The sequence below is a fragment of the Atta cephalotes genome (genome assembly GCF_000143395.1).
Source record: "Atta cephalotes unplaced genomic scaffold scaffold00080, whole genome shotgun sequence".
In the NCBI taxonomy this organism is placed as follows: Eukaryota; Metazoa; Arthropoda; class Insecta; order Hymenoptera; family Formicidae; genus Atta; species Atta cephalotes.
In genome coordinates, this window is record NW_012130144.1 from 401,400 (window position 1) to 418,962 (window position 17,563).

The window sequence follows — 17,563 nt, forward strand, 5'->3', positions numbered from 1 at the left end:
TATTAGTATATATATATATTATATATATATATATATATATATATATATATATATATGAGATAATAAAGTTGGAAATTGAATCCGGGATTTTTTTTAGTAGATTAATGTTTTACTATTAAACCATTTAGCACAAACTTTATTTACAATGTTTACTTGTATATGTACTTATTTTCGTATAATATACCTCTGATCTATATATATTATTTTATTGTGATATTAAGCATCCTAAAAAACTGCTTTCTTTTCTTAATCAGAATTTTATGAAGAAGCCTTATCGTTAGTTTACGACCTAACGGGTAAAGGTATATCTGAAGATATGTGGAAAGTCTTAGAACTCATGTATCAACTCTTTCAAAAAGATGGTTTTGATTATTTTACTGATATGATGCCTGCGCTACATAATTACATCACTGTCGATACTCAGGCGTTTTTATCGAATGAAAATCATGTTCTTGCTATGTTCAACATGTGTAAAACTGTAAGTAACAGAATATTCTCTTTATATATAATCTAATAATATTAGTTTCTAAACAAGATTGTGTTCTATATTGAAGGTTTTGACTGGTGATGGTGGTGAAGATCCAGAGTGTCATGCTGCCAAGTTATTAGAAGTTATAATTTTGCAATGTAAAGGACGTATAGATCAGGTAACGTAATATCCATAATTATGTGCAAATATATTATCACCTACGAAGTATAAACGAATAAAATGATTCAATTTTAGTGTATACCGTCACTTGTACAATTAGTCCTCGAACGCCTAATGCGCGAAGTTAAAACTTCGGAGTTGCGAACGATGTGTCTTCAAGTAGTCATTGCTGCTTTATATTATAATCCCGCGCTTTGTCTGGAAACAATGGACAGATTACAAGGAAACTTTGATCAATCAACAGAGCCGCTCGCTTCGCGTTTCATAAAGCAGTGGATTAATGATACTGATTGTTTTTTAGGGTATGGATTTTTATTATATAAAAATATTCTAATATGAAATTAATAAAATACAAATACTTAAGATATTAATTTTCTTTGTGATAACGAATTATGATTTGATTATAATGATTGATCTTCTCTATAGCTTGCACGACCGTAAATTGTGCGTTCTTGGATTGTGTACGTTAATCAGCATGGGTCCTGCGAGACCACCTGCTGTTAACGAATGTGCAACGCAAATTATTCCATCCTTAATCTTGCTATTCGAAGGATTGAAAAGAGCATATGCCGCTAAGGTCACAGATGGAGACGATGATGACGAGAATGAGGAAGAAAGTGATATTGACGAAGGTTAATATTATATTATAGAGAGTGTCCCAGATTTTTTATTACAAACTTTAGTAATATGTTCTATGAATAGAAATAAGAGAAAAATGAAGATCCCTATATGAAGATCCCAAAATATTTTATTTAAAGTTATAGCAAATATAAGAAAATATAGAGAAAAATAAGAGAATATAAAATATATGATAAACTATATAATCTAATTAAATTCGATTTTTAGATGTCTTATCATCAGATGAAGACGATATAGATGATGCTAATCAAGAATACCTCGAGAAATTACAGGATAAGATAACACGAACTTCTGCTCAACACGGTTTTAACGTTAATGCGACTATACAAGATGGACACGGTGATCACAGATCAGATGACGATGATGACGATTCAGAGTATGATGGTAACGAAGAGACTGCTCTTGAAAGCTATACTACACCTTTAGATTCAGAGGATTCTAATCAAGATGAATATATTGTTTTCAAGGAAGTTATACAAAGTAAATATTTAAAAAATAATATTTTATATATATATAAATGATTTCAAGATACGTATTAAAACGTATTAAAATACATATTGTGTATTTATTATTTTTAACTAGATATTGAAAGAACCGACATGGCTTGGTATAGAGCCTTAACAAGTCTTCTTAGTCCTGAACAAGAGAAAGCTTTACAAGAAATTATTCTTTTGGCGGATCAACGCAAAGCAGCTTTAGAGAGTAAAAGGATCGAGCAAAGCGGAGGTAAACTTGTACTACTTTTAATAATTGAGAATTTGCATTGATGTATGAGTTAATAAGATGCATATTCTTTTATTCTGTATATTAGTTCATTAATCTATAATTTTAAATTTTTTAGGATACGTCTTTCACTTACAGACTGTGCCCACTTCGTTTAACTTCGGTGGAACACCTTTAAGTCGATAAAGACTTAATCATTTCAATTTTAGATTAACTAAGTAAGTAAACAAATTATACTGAATCTGGATTGGATATTTGTAGCACATGAACATTATATAACTATTTCGAAAATATTATGCATTTCCTATTTACTATTTTTGTGTAAATTAATTGTACATTACTAAGGCAATTCTAACAAAGATAAGACTAAAATTTTATCCTCATGAGATCATCAGTTTTGTGCATACTGTTTTATGAGACAGCAGATTTGCTACTTAGTTATCATGTGAAAATGTATATTACACATCTCTTACACATTTATTATAAATAACAATTCGATATTTTTTTATTCAAACAAAATGTTACTCCTCATCTAGCAAGTTATAATATTTTCTTGACAATTTAAAATTATTTTAAATTATACTATTGAAATATTTTAACTCTAAAGTACTTTTGATTAAGAAAATTCTAACATAGCTTGCTAGATATGTATCTCATTACACACGCGCGCGCGCATACACACATATACATATAAAATGTATATTTACCCTCAATTATTTGCCTAAATATGAAATTGTTTTAACAAAAAAAATCGCTTAGTTTATAAAATATATGTTACACAAATTGTGTTAAATTGTTGGTACAAATATATCAAAAGAAATTCGAGTATGTGTATAAACTATGTTATTTGATATTAACAATTAGTTCAGTAAAATATGCTGTACATTCTCCAGATCTATTTGCTAATAGTTGTTCTACTGAAAAGGAAAAATGAAACTTGTCAAAGCTACTAGACATAACTTGCAAAATGTTGCTTATCACAAAAATCTTTAGATAAGAGTAATTTAGATTTTTAAATAAACATTGTTTTTTTTTTCAAGTCTTCGTTTAAATGTATATTGTATTACATATGGCCAAACATTTTTCTGCAGTTACCAATCACTTTACATAAATCCCAGCACAGCTTGCTTTGTTTTGAAAAAGATAAGTTCTGCCATATTTTATGCTGTCCAAATTATACCCTGAAGGATAGAGCATGAATGATTTAAGAAAGCACTTTGAATAGCTTCTGTAACAAAATCTACAATCTTATGTTTTGATTTTTTTATAATATAATATGAATTAATATCCATATTATATTATAAAAGATGAATATATTATAAAAGATGCTTTTTATAATATAATATGGATTAATATGCATATTGTATTTTAAAAGACGAATGCTTTTTCGTAATACAATATGAATTAATATATTGTATTAAAAGGCATTAACAATAAATTTGAGCTCTTTCTTTCATGAGGTATTGCAATTACGTAGGACGAACTCGAAGCAGAAATAAATATCAGAGCCCAAAATGATAAAGGCGTACAAAGAAGAGGTGTTCTGTGCTGTGGTTAGTGAAATGATATTACTGCACAAGAGAGCTTTTTATATCGAAATGCAAAAGGACGTATGTGTCAATTACGTGTCGCTTCAAAATATAAATTGTGATCTTGTATTTAAGTCCAAGTTTGTACTAAAATGTTATTTGATAGTGAAACTAGGTTGTCAACATTTTGTTGATAAGAATATGTGCTTCTTTATGATATATACTCGACCAAACTTTATTCTGTTTATCGAATATGAGACTTGTCTATTTTTCATATAAAGCTGCAAGAAATTGCTGTGCAATAATTTTAATCATTGATATTTACTCCAAATTCAATTTTTCTGATAAAGATTTTCTACACAGGGTGCATGCAAAAATAGCGCGGATAGCGCAGAAGAAACGATAATATACATAATAGATTTTGTTAACCATTAATTTATTTGTAAATCAAAAACATGGAATTGTCTATATTTAAAAACTTAGAACTTCAACTTCAATTTTATAAAGAATTCGATATATGATATTTCATGAAAATATTATTAGAAATGCGAAAAAATAAGATTCATGACTTTTTAATATACCTGGAGTATATTAAAAAATCCTTACACATTTTATTCATAATAAACATTAATCTTAAAGATCATATTCAATAGAATATTTATCTTGCAATTATTGAAACACAGAAAAAGCGTTATGATTGTCACAATCGAAAATAATGATATTTTTGTCCATGAATACAATTTGGTTATAAGAATTATAATAATAACTTATAGCCAAATTGTATTGAACAAAAAATATCATTATTTTCGGTTAAGATAATCATAACATTTTTTTCCATGAAATTTTCTTTGTGATTATACGTTCTAGAGGAATAGTCCTATCGCAGCGAAGGAAACACTCAATAGTTGCAAAATAAACATTCTGCTGTGACATGGTAAAAATAAATAATTATATAAAACAATATCAATAACATAAGTCAAGGATGTAGAAATGTGTGTGTACATTATTGCTCAACATTTTTAATGTATCTGTTATATATAATGTGTATGTCTCTCGAAATTCAAAAAGCCAGAGATACTTTACATGTAAGAATGATTTAAATAGTTTCAGATATTTGAAAGTTAACATAGTTATTATCAGTACATTACAATATTCCAATTTGATAAAATGAGACATTATATATGGAAGAAAAGTTTTTTGGTATACATGATAATCTTTTTCTAATATAGTAACATAAATAAATTACGTATTTCTTATATTCGCCAATTTTATTTTGCAGTACCCTGCTTTTATATTGGCTCATTTGAAATTATGACTATTGATTTCTTGCAGTGTTTGTCGGAGATATATGTAGCATAAAAAGCGATTTTTAATATCGTATCTATTTCATAAACAGTACGATGCAATCAAATAAGATACTATCGTTCTTCGCACTGTGATCCGAACTCGCGACTCATTTAGTACAGTTAAAATCTTTGCATGTAATGAAAGAAAAAGTTAATATTGATTGTGTCAGTTTTTCAAACAAAAATATTTAAAAAAAGTGCCTTGAGACATTAACATGCAGACGGGACCTAAATTAAAGAATACAGCAGAATAAGCTGTAGGTCGGAATGAGGCCAGGACACTTCTCTAGTTCATAAGTTCTAGAAGTACTGTATTAAAGAATAATAAATTAAAATAACTGATAGAGAGAAGAGACGAAAAAGCTGTTCCTTTGCTCTTTATAGGATACAAGTCGTAACTTCTTTGTATGAATATTTACCACACGCATATTCTCTCCGTAGTTTTTATATAATGAATAAAATAAATTATAAATAATAGTAGTGGCGGCGAGTCTTACGATAAAACATCACACATATACGCTTAAGTCTTGATATTGTATAAACTAATAAGAGGTAAGATAACTATAACTGGTGCTTTAATATACAGATGAAGTTTATAGAAACTTCATTATTAAACTGAAAATGTAGTCTCTATGTATCTGTCATTTATTTATTTATCCAAGACCTTTATTTCTGGAGTTTACAGTATGTTTGTGGATTAGCATTTAACTCTTTCTTACATCTGTCTAATTAATATTTAATAAACAACAAAATATATGCAATCATATAGTAGTTTGGAATTCACACACACAATCGTAGATTATTTTTTAAATAAGATCAGAATTCAGAAAAATAGTAATATTAAATTTCATTACATAATTTCAACGTGTGTAATTAAAATTTAAAGGACAATTTTTTTTCACTTGTATAGATACACTATCATTATTTTTCATTTCTATTTTCACTAGTATATTATTATAAATATTTACTATTATGAATTCCAAAATGTCTACAGATTGAAGAGATATATATGGTGTTATCTAAATATTCCGATTTATACATCAATATAAGAGCAAATAGCAGAAAGAAATATCGGTGGCACATTTTAATATACTTCGTTATATAAGTATTTCTGTGATTCTTGCATGTATCAATTTTTCTAAACTACATTGAGATATGCTCAATTATTTTATATAGACTCTGTACAAGCGTGACGTTGAAAATATACTTTCCAATATTTCTAGTAATTACGAAGTATATAATAAATTAATTTTGTAGCTTAACAAATCTCACGATTGTATTGTAATCTCGTAATTATTAATGACTGCTGTAAGGTTTGTATTTGTACATAAGGAAATCAATTTCTTCGCTTAGTGTGAAATAAATTTTAACTTTTCTCACAAAAAAGAAGACATTCGAATTATTTTTACATATATCAGAAAGAGAACTGTTCTGTCGGGTGTAAAAATTTGCTGTTTGCGAAAATCCAAACGAAATATTTGCAGTTTTGTAACAGCCTTATATTCCATTCTCAGTCAAAATACATAAGTTACTTGTACATATATTTAATGAAAGCAGATTTTGATAGATGCTACGGTGAATTATTATGAAAATAGGTGCCCCTTGCGCCCCTTAGAAAATAAATATTTTATAAATTAAGATATCTATAAAAATCGCAAAACAAGTTTAAAAATTCAGGATCCAAAAATTATCCAATTTCGGGTCCAGAATCGTAAATGTATGGAACACACTTAAATCACATCGTAACATCTATTATCTCTCTGCCAAATGTCAAACTATAATTCTACGAGCTCCTCAACACTGCACTTCAAATTCACTAAAATAATGCCATGGCCAATAAACATTCTTGGTAATTCATCGAAAACAATGAACGATGCATTCAAATCGCCCCAGTTTTTTGCTAAGAAAAAAATACGTCTCCAATTAAATGTATATAGGCCTGGCAAGACACAAAGAAAGTAAATATGTTAATGTTATCACGCAAGTGACAATGAGGACACCATGTGGTCCTACATTAATTCCGTAGTTTAGGATCTCTTCACCTACAGTGAGTCCTTGGAGAAGCGTGTACAGTATTGACGGTGAGGCACTGTATCACTTGAGACACCGATCAAAATAATAGGATCCTACATAACCACCTCTCATCGCTTTCGTTACATTTTGTTCGAAAGCCCTTCTGTTGTTTTGTAGAACTTCAGCTGCATCCTTATTTAACGGATCTTCAGGATTTGGTTCCTGTCAAAACATTTATTCCTCTTAGTTCAAATAAAAACAAAATTCTATATACTAAATTTTGGTAATAATAAGAATTTTCTCAGATTCTTTGAGAGAAGGTTTTATATATACATATACATAATGACTGCCAAGTCACCAACTTAACTTTATAATAATTTTTGGGTGTGTTGTTTTTTAGTTTACATTATCAATAAAAATTCTTGAATACAAATAAGGAAGGCTATTTGTCAAAGCAGGTGCCTAATAATATTTCTGTGTGAATTTTACAATTTTTGGTTCAAGCAATTAAAATTCTTATAATCAATCAATTTATAAAAGCACAATATTTTATATATTTTAAATACTAAAATGTATTAGGTACTTATGTAGACATTTATTTGTAGACTTCATCTGAGTAATACAATAAAATTATTATTAGCCAGAAATTTTTGGTAGCCACTGAAGATGTGTATATTTACAAATATAGGTATTCATAATTATCTTAATATGTTCTTATCTCAACCATCTCTTAATATCTTAAGACATTAATATAGTCCCATAATTGATTTATGATATCTTAAGACTGCATTTAAGTTTGGTCTTAAATATAAGATCTGACTATAAATAAATACTGACTATAAATACTGTTATTAGAATTTCATGCGACGAATTAATATTATAATAATACAGTTAAAAAATATTAGACACTTTTTTCGTTCATCTGGAATTTATCTACATTGTTATTTATTGGTTACCGGCACCATACATAAGTTTAAAGGGTTTTTAAAACAAAGGATAATTCATAGCAAATTCTATAAATCCATTTTTGAGCTAAACTTTAAATAATAATTGATAAGGTGCCTAATATTTTCTTGTCTATATATTATAGTAATATAGTTTTATTTTCCAAACATCACAAACTGAAAATGATATCAGAAATGATAACAAGTAAACATACTAGAAAGAGATACTGGAGACCATAAACGATGGAATTGATTGTGAGTACAGGTTTCCAGTCCTCTCGTAAAATATTGAGGCACACATTACCATCTAAATCAATATTAGGATGATAAACTTGAGTCTCGCACTTCACCTTGGGTGGCTCGTGCGGATAATTGGGCCCGACTTTGAAACTAAATACGAACCTACCACCTTTGTAAAATCCCTGAAACAATTAAAAAAATCTTTAGATTATTAAGATATAAGAAAGTAATGTTAATGTTAAAAGGAGCCACTGTGTCAATTATCTAAACTAAACACCAAAAATAATCTCAATTTCTGGCAAGACAAGGAAAGTGATATTGATCTGATTGACTGTAAGAACTATAAGATCCGGAGCAAGCGTTTACTTACTTCATCTGGACAGATGATTAATTTAAAGCTTAGCAAATCGTCGGGATCTGGGAATTCCGTGCCACACGTTTTCGGGAGATTCAGTTCGTTTATGTCTAGAAAAAAAGAAGCACTTAATAAGAGAGAAAACGAACATGCAGAAAGCGTACAACGTGGCTCAATGGCATTGCTCCGAACCTTTCGTGATCCTCAGCTGTGCCGCGGACGCCTTCTTCTGGGTACCAGCCTTGGGTGACTCGCCATCTTTTTTCGCTTGTTTCAACGAGAATAATTTGATCATAATTAGATCGCGCGCTCAACGTCGACGCGGGCTGACATGCAAATGACTCGGGCACAGGCCGCGGTCACGCGGACGGCATACAAAAATCAAACCTTAGAGAACCGATTTTTTGACACCACAGGATCAATCGCACGGTTGGTCCCCAACTACACTCGCACGCAACCACGCACCACAGGCGGCGCAGCGGCTAATGTCACGTGAACAGACGGTCATGGATGTGCTGATGCCACGGCGTTATGGATGACTATGGAGTATAGAGAATAGGAGGCCGAACTAAGCTTTGAAAAGTGTGGTCAAAATCAGGTTTCTGAATTGATTTGGTGATGCTCGGTAGACGGCGTTTGAATCGCAAAACTCTTCTCTCATACGCTTATGCACAACCGAACATACATAACCTAAAAATAGAGACATTATTTTTTGATATCATGCTTTGATAATAACAAGAAGATACGTAATTTACGTAAATTATCGTTAAAACTGTATAAAGAATGGAGCATTCTTCATGTAAAATTGGTATGACCTATCATGCAAATTGCGAGAACGGTGTCATAGAATGAAAGCGACATCTCGATCGAACTAATTCAGATTATTTTTGAACCATACTTTTTGACGGCCTCGTCCATGTAAGTTCAGCCTCTTATTCTCTATTCTTCATGTGTACATTCTCTTTTGTCACACATCGATAATTTTTTTTTTTAATGAGAATTCCTATAACCGGCGAGATCGGTAATATCAACCTAATCTTGTTACCGATAGAATCACTTTCGACATTAAGAAGTTTAAATCTTCTCCGTGAGGTAGCAATACTGGCATCATCATTTGTGACTAGTGTCGCCAACTTAGTAGTCATTCTATCAAATCTGATAGAGGCTGTGTTCCAAAATTACCGCTAGCATTGAAAATGCTACAGTTTACGTTATTTCAAGTGGTCAGACTCTGATTAGAGGAACACTAACAGAAGAGATGGGTGCTTTTCATTTGATGACACAAGAGAGAGTCGACACAAGCGTTGTTCTTTCCTTCTTGATATTCAGAGAGTAACAAAGATAGAATGATACTTATCGACTTATGTCGACTTGTATCATCAAATAAAAAGACCTAGTCAAGTATTGTTACAATTTTAAAGCTGAATATATCAGATATTCACATAACTAAAAAATATATTAAATTGTATTTTAAAAAGTTACTTTGTAATTTAAAAAAAATTTTATTACAATTATAAAATAAAAAAATTTAAGCACACACAAAAATTTAAATTAAATTTCCTCTTTAAAGAAATGTTATGGATTATATTAATAAAAATTTTTAGGATAGGAAGATTTTTAGGAAAAAAGGCTTACAGATAAACTTGCAGTGCAGTATAAAAATGTTATTACTTAAATATAAGTCAAATTGTTTTATTACTTCTATAATTTTTGCTCTGTAATTTTATTCTACAATTTCGGGTTCTATAATTAACGTTCATTGCGCAGGTCCGCGGACGATGTTTTCGCGCTTTTACGATTCTGTTTCAAATTCATCGCGAGTGACATTTGATTCAACTTCTTCGTCCGGAGAAATATATTTAAATTCTGACATTCACGTAAATTCAAATTGCATTCGTTTAGCTTAGTTATGGAATATAGCTATTTATAGAATGTTCTAAAGGAATTACGAGCGTCTCATATATATGCATAAGGTATATATTTAAAAGCACTTCTGCCTTCACGTGATTCGCCGACTTTGGGAGAACTTGCGTACTGCGCATGTTCGCCGCACGATCTTTCGTTGTAAATAAAATTCTGCATCATCTTTAACGATTCACTGGGTAATTTGTTAGTTAACTTGTTACTGGCGTAATTTGTGCCACATACTGTGTCCGATTTAATAATTCTGTGCACAGCGTCGCTCAATTTGTCATAATAATTAGTAATTTCATTTACAGTCATCAAGCCGTGTGAGATAACACGATTTATACGCGCTGTACCGCGCCGTGCATGCTTTATAAGTCAACAGTATGAATACGTGCAAATGAACTGGCGGCACGCCACAGGTATTTTAACTTAGGATAACTCGACAGCAGAATGACGTATCGAAAAACGCCGCTTTTGAATAGTTGCTCGGTTTGAAAGGATCGACAATCGATCGGATTAAGCTGTCACTTAATGGGCAACTCCAACGCCAAAAGGAACTGTCACAATCAGCAGAGGTATGATAGTCAGGTGAGTATTGTTTAACTCAGATCCTAACCTATAATAAAGAATTTGTTCCTCCCATTTGATGTTTAGTAAACATCAACAGTAACATTACATTAGTAATAATTTTTCATTTAACAAAATATAATATGTTAATATAATATGTTTTACATTAACAATTACATTATTTAAAAATTGTAATATTAATGTAATGTTATTCTTAGTTGAGTTTACTAAAAAAAAATGTTTATGTCCTGATACTGTTTTGCATTTTGCATGATACATTATAATTAAATATAAGCATTTTGCGTTATAGACAATGTTATTGATTTACAGTACAGTCTTAGTGATTTGCTTGGTGGAAGTTGCGTCAACAATGCAACAGCGCAGGCTTCTAACGAGGAAAGGAGATCATTGTCCCGTGCTTCTCACAAAAGGTAACATGAGTTAGCATTGTAATTAGTCTTTGATAACAGATTTCTATACATATTAAATATCATAAGTACAAGAACTAAATTTGTACTCATTCACTCTTCAGTTGGACCAAAGGATATTGCACTACACAGGATATTCATGGATCTTCCAAAACAGTATGGCCTATTTCACGCTCTCAGTCAATGTTTCTGCCAGAATTTCCAGTCAAGGAGATACCTCTGAAAACAGGATATGTCTTCTTAGATGTAATAGCTAAGGGTGCTTATGGCAAAGTATATAAGGTGCAAAAGCAAGAAACTAGTCAGGTCTTTGCACTGAAGGTGATTAGCAAAGCCATGATTGTGGCAGAAAATTGTGTCAGACAAGCTAAGGAGGAGGTATATTCATATCTAAGACGATACAGCTTTGATAAATGTATAGATTTGACATAATATTTAACAGATTTGATATTTCATACTTAGGCAGCGATACTGAGAATGGTTGGGCATCATCCTTTCATAGTGAATTCCGTCCACAGATGGCAAGGCAGGAAGACATTGTATATATGTATGTTTCTATTATTACAATATTTAAATTTTAATTTGATTTTAAATAAACTAACAGATGTAAATAATATTGCAGTGATGCATTACATTTCTGGAGGAGAATTATTTTCACTAGTCGACGAGTACGGCTGTTTGCCTGAAAAAGTAGTTAGGATATATATAGCTGAAATTGCCTTAGCTATAGGTAAGAATAATTTCAACAATCAATAATGTATGTACAAGAGCCAAGACTAATTTCAATTATTAGTGACATACAGGATCTGAAATCTCCGTACTTTATACAAAAACGTGTGTTGTATAGATTTTCTACATAATGCTGGTGTAGTACACAGAGATTTAAAAACAACCAATATTCTACTTGATGAAGATGGCCATGCTGTGATTATCGATTTTGGTCTGGCCAAATGGTTGCATCGTACAGAACGAACAAACACATTTTGTGGAACACCTCAGTATATGGGTAAGAAAATGTTATATAATAATATAAAATTATAAAGCATAGCTCGTTATATTGTTTATTTGCTACAACATTGACATAATTCAGAAAATAAAGTTTTCTAGAAAATGAGTTTAAACATTTTTATACGTTAATTTGGAATATTAATCTTAAAATGCAATTTTAAGCATAATAACTGATTGTAAAGAAATAAAAATAAGTTCTTTTTTTTCTTTATATTTTAATTTTTTTTGTATAAAATATAAAATGCACTTTTATTGTCATACTTAAGCGAAATTTTCATTATGATTTTTCAGCACCGGAAATCCTAAAGAAGGAACATTATGGACAGGAAGTCGATTGGTGGTCTCTGGGTGTGTTAGCCTGCGTTTTACTTACAAATAAGGTACGTGATAGATTTTAAGTACATATTTTATTATAATTATCATTCGAATATTATATTACGAGTCTATCATTTTAAGTGTACTGTTCCATATCATTGCATTAGAAGAAGGCAACATCACAAGACTCCGTGGCGCAACGGTAGCGCGTCTGACTCCAGATCAGAAGGTTGCGTGTTCAAATCACGTCGGGGTCAAGATTAATTTTTTTTTCGTTTTTAATTATTTTCTTTAGTTAAACAGAATTAAGAAATATAACAAAAATTAATTAGTTTATCGTTAATTATCTTTTTATATCATTCGTTTTGTAAATAGTTGACTATGCATTTTACCTCAATCTATTGTAATATTATAATATAAAACTTGTACTTTTGTATATCTACAGGAGTCACGAACTGATATTTAATATGATATTAAAAACAATTGTATAATAATTGTAAAAAAATATCGCCCCCGGGTGGGCTCGAACCACCAACCTTTCGGTTAACAGCCGAACGCGCTAGCCGATTGCGCCACGGAGGCATTCGACTATATGTCTCTTAAGAGTGCACTTACTGTGTATCATCTATTTCTCGCAAAATTATTTTTCCAAACATTAATTAGAAAATTAAATGAATTAAATTTTAAAGCTTAAGAAAAAAAAATGCGAAATACAAATCGTAAAAAGTAATTTTGCATTTACACAGACATTTCGCTTTAATAAATTTTTTTTTGCAATAGAAACAATGATTTGTTACTCTGCAATAATCTATCATTAAAAAATAAAAATTTTTGCATCGGATTTAATAGCAGAGGAAAAAAGGCGAATGCTTCAAAGATATCGTTAAATAGTATCAGGTGTGCTTATTTCAAGTTAACCTTTAGAATGCGGGTGTTTTTAAAATTTTATAGCTTTTTCTTAGGTAAGATTTATTATATTTAATTATATTCTTTATCTCAAAACATAATACTGTTTCAAAGCTACTATAATGACTTTCCAACTGCTCTATGATAATTCTAAAATTATTAAAAATAAAAATGGATAAATACAATATATTATAATATGAAAAATAAAACAGCACTATAGTAGCGCTTCTGTTCAGTTAAAAATTAATTGAACGGCTCTCTGATTAAAATGTTGCAATTTTTTAAAAATCTTACAAGAAATATAAAAAATATGTAGTCCATGTTTGCATGGTTAAACAACGTTTTTTTATTAAAACATCATTTCATAAAAATGATAGTTGCAGAGTTTTTTCTAGGGAGTCTTTCAATTTCGAGGGCATTTAGTATTGAACGGCGAGAATACAGAACAATATGACGAAATGTAAAGAACAATCTCTGCGCGACGAGTTGCAAAATTCTTTTCGTTTCTCTTTTTTTTTCTTTCACGCCTTGACATTTCGCTAGCACTCACCTTATGCACTGCAACCTTGTTTATGCTTACCTACTCGGTGTATTACGTACGATCGAGATGCTCGCTCGCCCTTTGATGAATCGATGCACCAAGGGAAAATGTCGGCTTGCGCCGCGGCGATGCGACATTCGCGAGCAGTTACGCGACTGGTGCTCTTATGCAAGTGCATTCTCCATGGGTAGTCAATTCGTTATGGAATTGCATTTGCGAGAATAGAAAGGTATCGACTGTGATGCCGTAAATCCGCGGATCGCCTTTCTTAGTTTATTGCACCCTTGGCAGAATGATGCTTACAATTAGTGGAATTTATTGCGTTTTCTATACATTATGACAATCTGATTCTTCTGCTAAGTGCTAGATACTTTAATTATTTGTGATGAATATTTGTGATGAATTATAATCTATCTATGAAGATATAAAATACATACGGTACATACTACATGTATATATCTTCCCTTCTAATGACATTTTTATTTATGCTGTGTGTGCATTATACATATAATTATCTTTATTTATTTATTTATCTGAAAGAAGGCTAGACGGTTCCATACAATATCGATAAATATTTGCCTTAAAAATTAATAAGCTCTTCGTAATTGATAACTCTGTGCGTAAATATAATCAATAATGAGACTCTGGACAATCCTTTAGCTCGGATACTTAAGTTGTCCACGATGAATGATAATTATAATCTATCTCTGAAGATATAAAATACAACATATATGTTTTCCCTTATAATAATAAGGACTTTAGACGGTTCTTGAACTCGAAGCCAAACATTTAAATTGTCTAGGATAAATGATGATTATATATAATCCGTCTTTGAATATAATTATAAAAAATATCATATATATCTTCCTTTCTAAAGACATTTTTGTTTGCGATATGTATATAATTATGTATTTCTTTTTTTATTTCAAAGGAAGCCCGTTTTTATAGATCAACTTTGTCTAAAAACTGTCTAAAAATTGATATAAACTTTGCGTAATTAATAATTCTATGCATAAATGTAATTAATAACGAGACAGTTCTTGAACTTAAAGTGAGATACTTAAATTGTTGAAGATGAATGATAAATCTATCTCTGAAGCTATGTATACATATATATATTATTTTTTTTTTTCTTTTTAATTGCGTTTTCATTTGCACTGTATATATAATTATTTCTTTATTTATCTGAAGGAAAGTTTTTACATTATCAATCAAAATTTGCCTAAGATTAATAAGTTTCTATAATTAATAATTTTATTCTTAAACATATTTAATAATGATAGCAAATCCCATTATCTTAATGGAATGAAATTTTCGACGAAACATTTATGGAATGCAATGAAAGACATGTTTTATTTGATCTTATTGCGTAACGTAAACGATTTGTGGGTAAAGTGGGCACGGTAAAGGGTTAAGGGTCGTAAATTAAGGGGTTATTATCATTTACTCAATTCGCTGCCGGTGCGCGCTCGTTGTGCCTTGTTATTTCGTGTTAGAGAAGTGCGAAGATGTTTATCGGCTGGCGGAAGCCCTCGATTATCGTATCTGACATGACACATATGTACGTACACTGTGTACGTACTCTGTGCACGCTGTCGAGAACGGCTAAGTGCTACTTCGTGAATCACTCGTTAACTTATTACAACCGCAACGTTGATCCTTGTCGTTTTTGCGATGCTGAAGCGCGATATGATTGACAAATCGCTGCTTATCACGATCTAATGTTATCATACGGACTTCTGCAAATCGCATGATTTATCAGCGAGCGATTTACGCAGTGATGTGCCATTTGCATCCATTCCTCTTGCGTCCATTCTGTCATCTTTCCACAGATATTATCATTCACAGATGTATCATTCGTTTTCTAGAATAGTTATAGGTATTTGCATATCTTGCAAATACCTGCAACTCCTTCGTGCGATCGTAACGCTCGCCGAGTAAAACTGTACTTTACGCTGTAATTTGGAAGCAACTTATAATGACTGTAGTCTAGAACTTTGAAAAGTTGAGTAATTGCGTAAAAGTTTAGGTATACTGTTGTATTGTTATGTTTCAGTATACTTAAATCAGTATATCTAAGTCATACTGTTATGCAAAGAGATATACTGTTTATATATATATATATATATATATATAGCAAAAGAGTAATAGTAATTCAATCCCTTTAGTTAAATAACATTTTGTTATTTTTAACTTTCATGTGTGTTAAAATGTAAATCCATTCTTGATTAGTTTCTTAATTAATTTTAAATATTTATATTAACGTATGCACTTAAGTGAATAACAAATCAAATTTGAATAAAATTATATACATTTTGTCAAGTTCGAAATTGTTCATTGTTTAAATTAACGACATATTGAGAAGGAGCAATGACGATCTATAGAAAAATGATTAAAAATAATTTAAATTAAATAATTTGATTTGAATTTAACAGTGTATTAATAATATTAAAATATTACGAATTATAGAAGAAAATTATGTATGATTTTATACAGTACCGATCTCAAAAGTCTATTTTCGTTTCAGTATATATTGCTTGAAAAATATCTCTGTTTATGTATAAACTCAGTGGAGTCCCGTAATTATGATCATAAAATTCTACTTTTGCACTTCTGTATTATTAAAATTTGAAACTTGAACTTGCTCGTGAACGAGCACGAACGATCCATAAATGGGCGGTTGATAGTAACATGAGGCCGTCGGGGGATTCACAGTAATAATAATAATTATTATTATAACGATGATGATAGCAATAATACAAATAATAATATTAATAATAATAGTGGTATTGGTACTAAATCGTAATAATAATCAATAATAATAATGACACATGTATCTCTAAAAAGAAGACAGAGAGAGTCGAACTACTTACTATTATAGTTTATCGGGATGAGCTTATTGGATGTTGTAGTGATGTGTCATTCTCGGACACAAGGGATGGGGATTCTATAAAGGGAATGAAAGATATTGATCGGGGGGGAGGGAGGGGAGCAGAGTTCGTCCCCGCGGACAGATCGCGATGTCCACCGGGACGAACAGGAATGTCAGCTCGGAGCCAGGCCAAGCTGGCATTCTGTGATAGACTGCCGCGTGTTCTCCGTCTGCCATCTCGCGATGTTTCGGATCACGGACGTCGATTACCACGTATCGAAGATACGATCGATACACGGTGTCGTTCGCTCACGTGTCGCAGCATCCGGTAACACGCGATCGTCCTGCGCTCCCGGAAATGCGCTACCGAGATCGTAGTGCGCCATCAAAGATCGGATAACCCTACCCTATAGAAAGATTGATGGGGTCGATGGGATCGCTCTTTTGCACTCTCTCTTTCTCTCTCTTCCTCTCTCTCTCNNTCTCTCTCTCTCTCTCTCTCTTCTTCTTCTTCTTCTCTCTTCTCTCTCTCTCTCTCTTCTTACTTACTTACGTTTACTTACGTTACGTTACGTTACGT

At 31.2% G+C, this 17,563-nt stretch overlaps 3 protein-coding genes and 2 non-coding genes across 5 annotated transcripts in view; 3 read left to right on the forward strand and 2 right to left on the reverse strand.

Annotated features, from left to right (window-relative positions):
* LOC105624497 (importin-7) overlaps positions 1-2,197 on the forward strand; it is a 7,722-nt gene extending 5,525 nt beyond the window's left edge. Inside the window, exons 11-18 of the mRNA XM_012205857.1 lie at positions 101-173; positions 255-478; positions 555-647; positions 725-951; positions 1,076-1,281; positions 1,496-1,768; positions 1,871-2,014; positions 2,130-2,197. Of these exons, the coding sequence (XP_012061247.1) occupies positions 101-173; positions 255-478; positions 555-647; positions 725-951; positions 1,076-1,281; positions 1,496-1,768; positions 1,871-2,014; positions 2,130-2,197 (1,308 nt within the window). The remainder of the gene's footprint in view (positions 1-100; positions 174-254; positions 479-554; positions 648-724; positions 952-1,075; positions 1,282-1,495; positions 1,769-1,870; positions 2,015-2,129) is intronic.
* Positions 2,198-6,980: 4,783 nt separating this feature from the next.
* On the reverse strand, positions 6,981-8,733 carry LOC105624490 (NEDD8-conjugating enzyme Ubc12). The gene is made up of 4 exons (XM_012205848.1): positions 8,631-8,733; positions 8,454-8,548; positions 8,059-8,265; positions 6,981-7,121 (listed from the first exon to the last, which is right to left on the reverse strand). Exons 1-4 carry the CDS (start codon positions 8,731-8,733, stop codon positions 6,981-6,983), a joined length of 546 nt encoding a protein of 181 aa, XP_012061238.1.
* A 2,144-nt stretch (positions 8,734-10,877) lies between these two features.
* Positions 10,878-17,563, forward strand: part of LOC105624498 (RAC family serine/threonine-protein kinase homolog) — a 62,979-nt gene continuing 56,293 nt past the window's right edge. Inside the window, exons 1-7 of the mRNA XM_012205858.1 lie at positions 10,878-10,934; positions 11,244-11,344; positions 11,446-11,719; positions 11,804-11,888; positions 11,964-12,071; positions 12,189-12,347; positions 12,641-12,729. Coding sequence (XP_012061248.1) covers positions 10,878-10,934; positions 11,244-11,344; positions 11,446-11,719; positions 11,804-11,888; positions 11,964-12,071; positions 12,189-12,347; positions 12,641-12,729 — 873 coding nt within the window. The remainder of the gene's footprint in view (positions 10,935-11,243; positions 11,345-11,445; positions 11,720-11,803; positions 11,889-11,963; positions 12,072-12,188; positions 12,348-12,640; positions 12,730-17,563) is intronic.
* Trnaw-cca lies at positions 12,850-12,921 on the forward strand. Its single transcript has one exon. It is a non-coding gene; the product is annotated as a tRNA-Trp (tRNA).
* Positions 13,173-13,246, reverse strand: Trnan-guu. The gene has a single exon. It is a non-coding gene; the product is annotated as a tRNA-Asn (tRNA).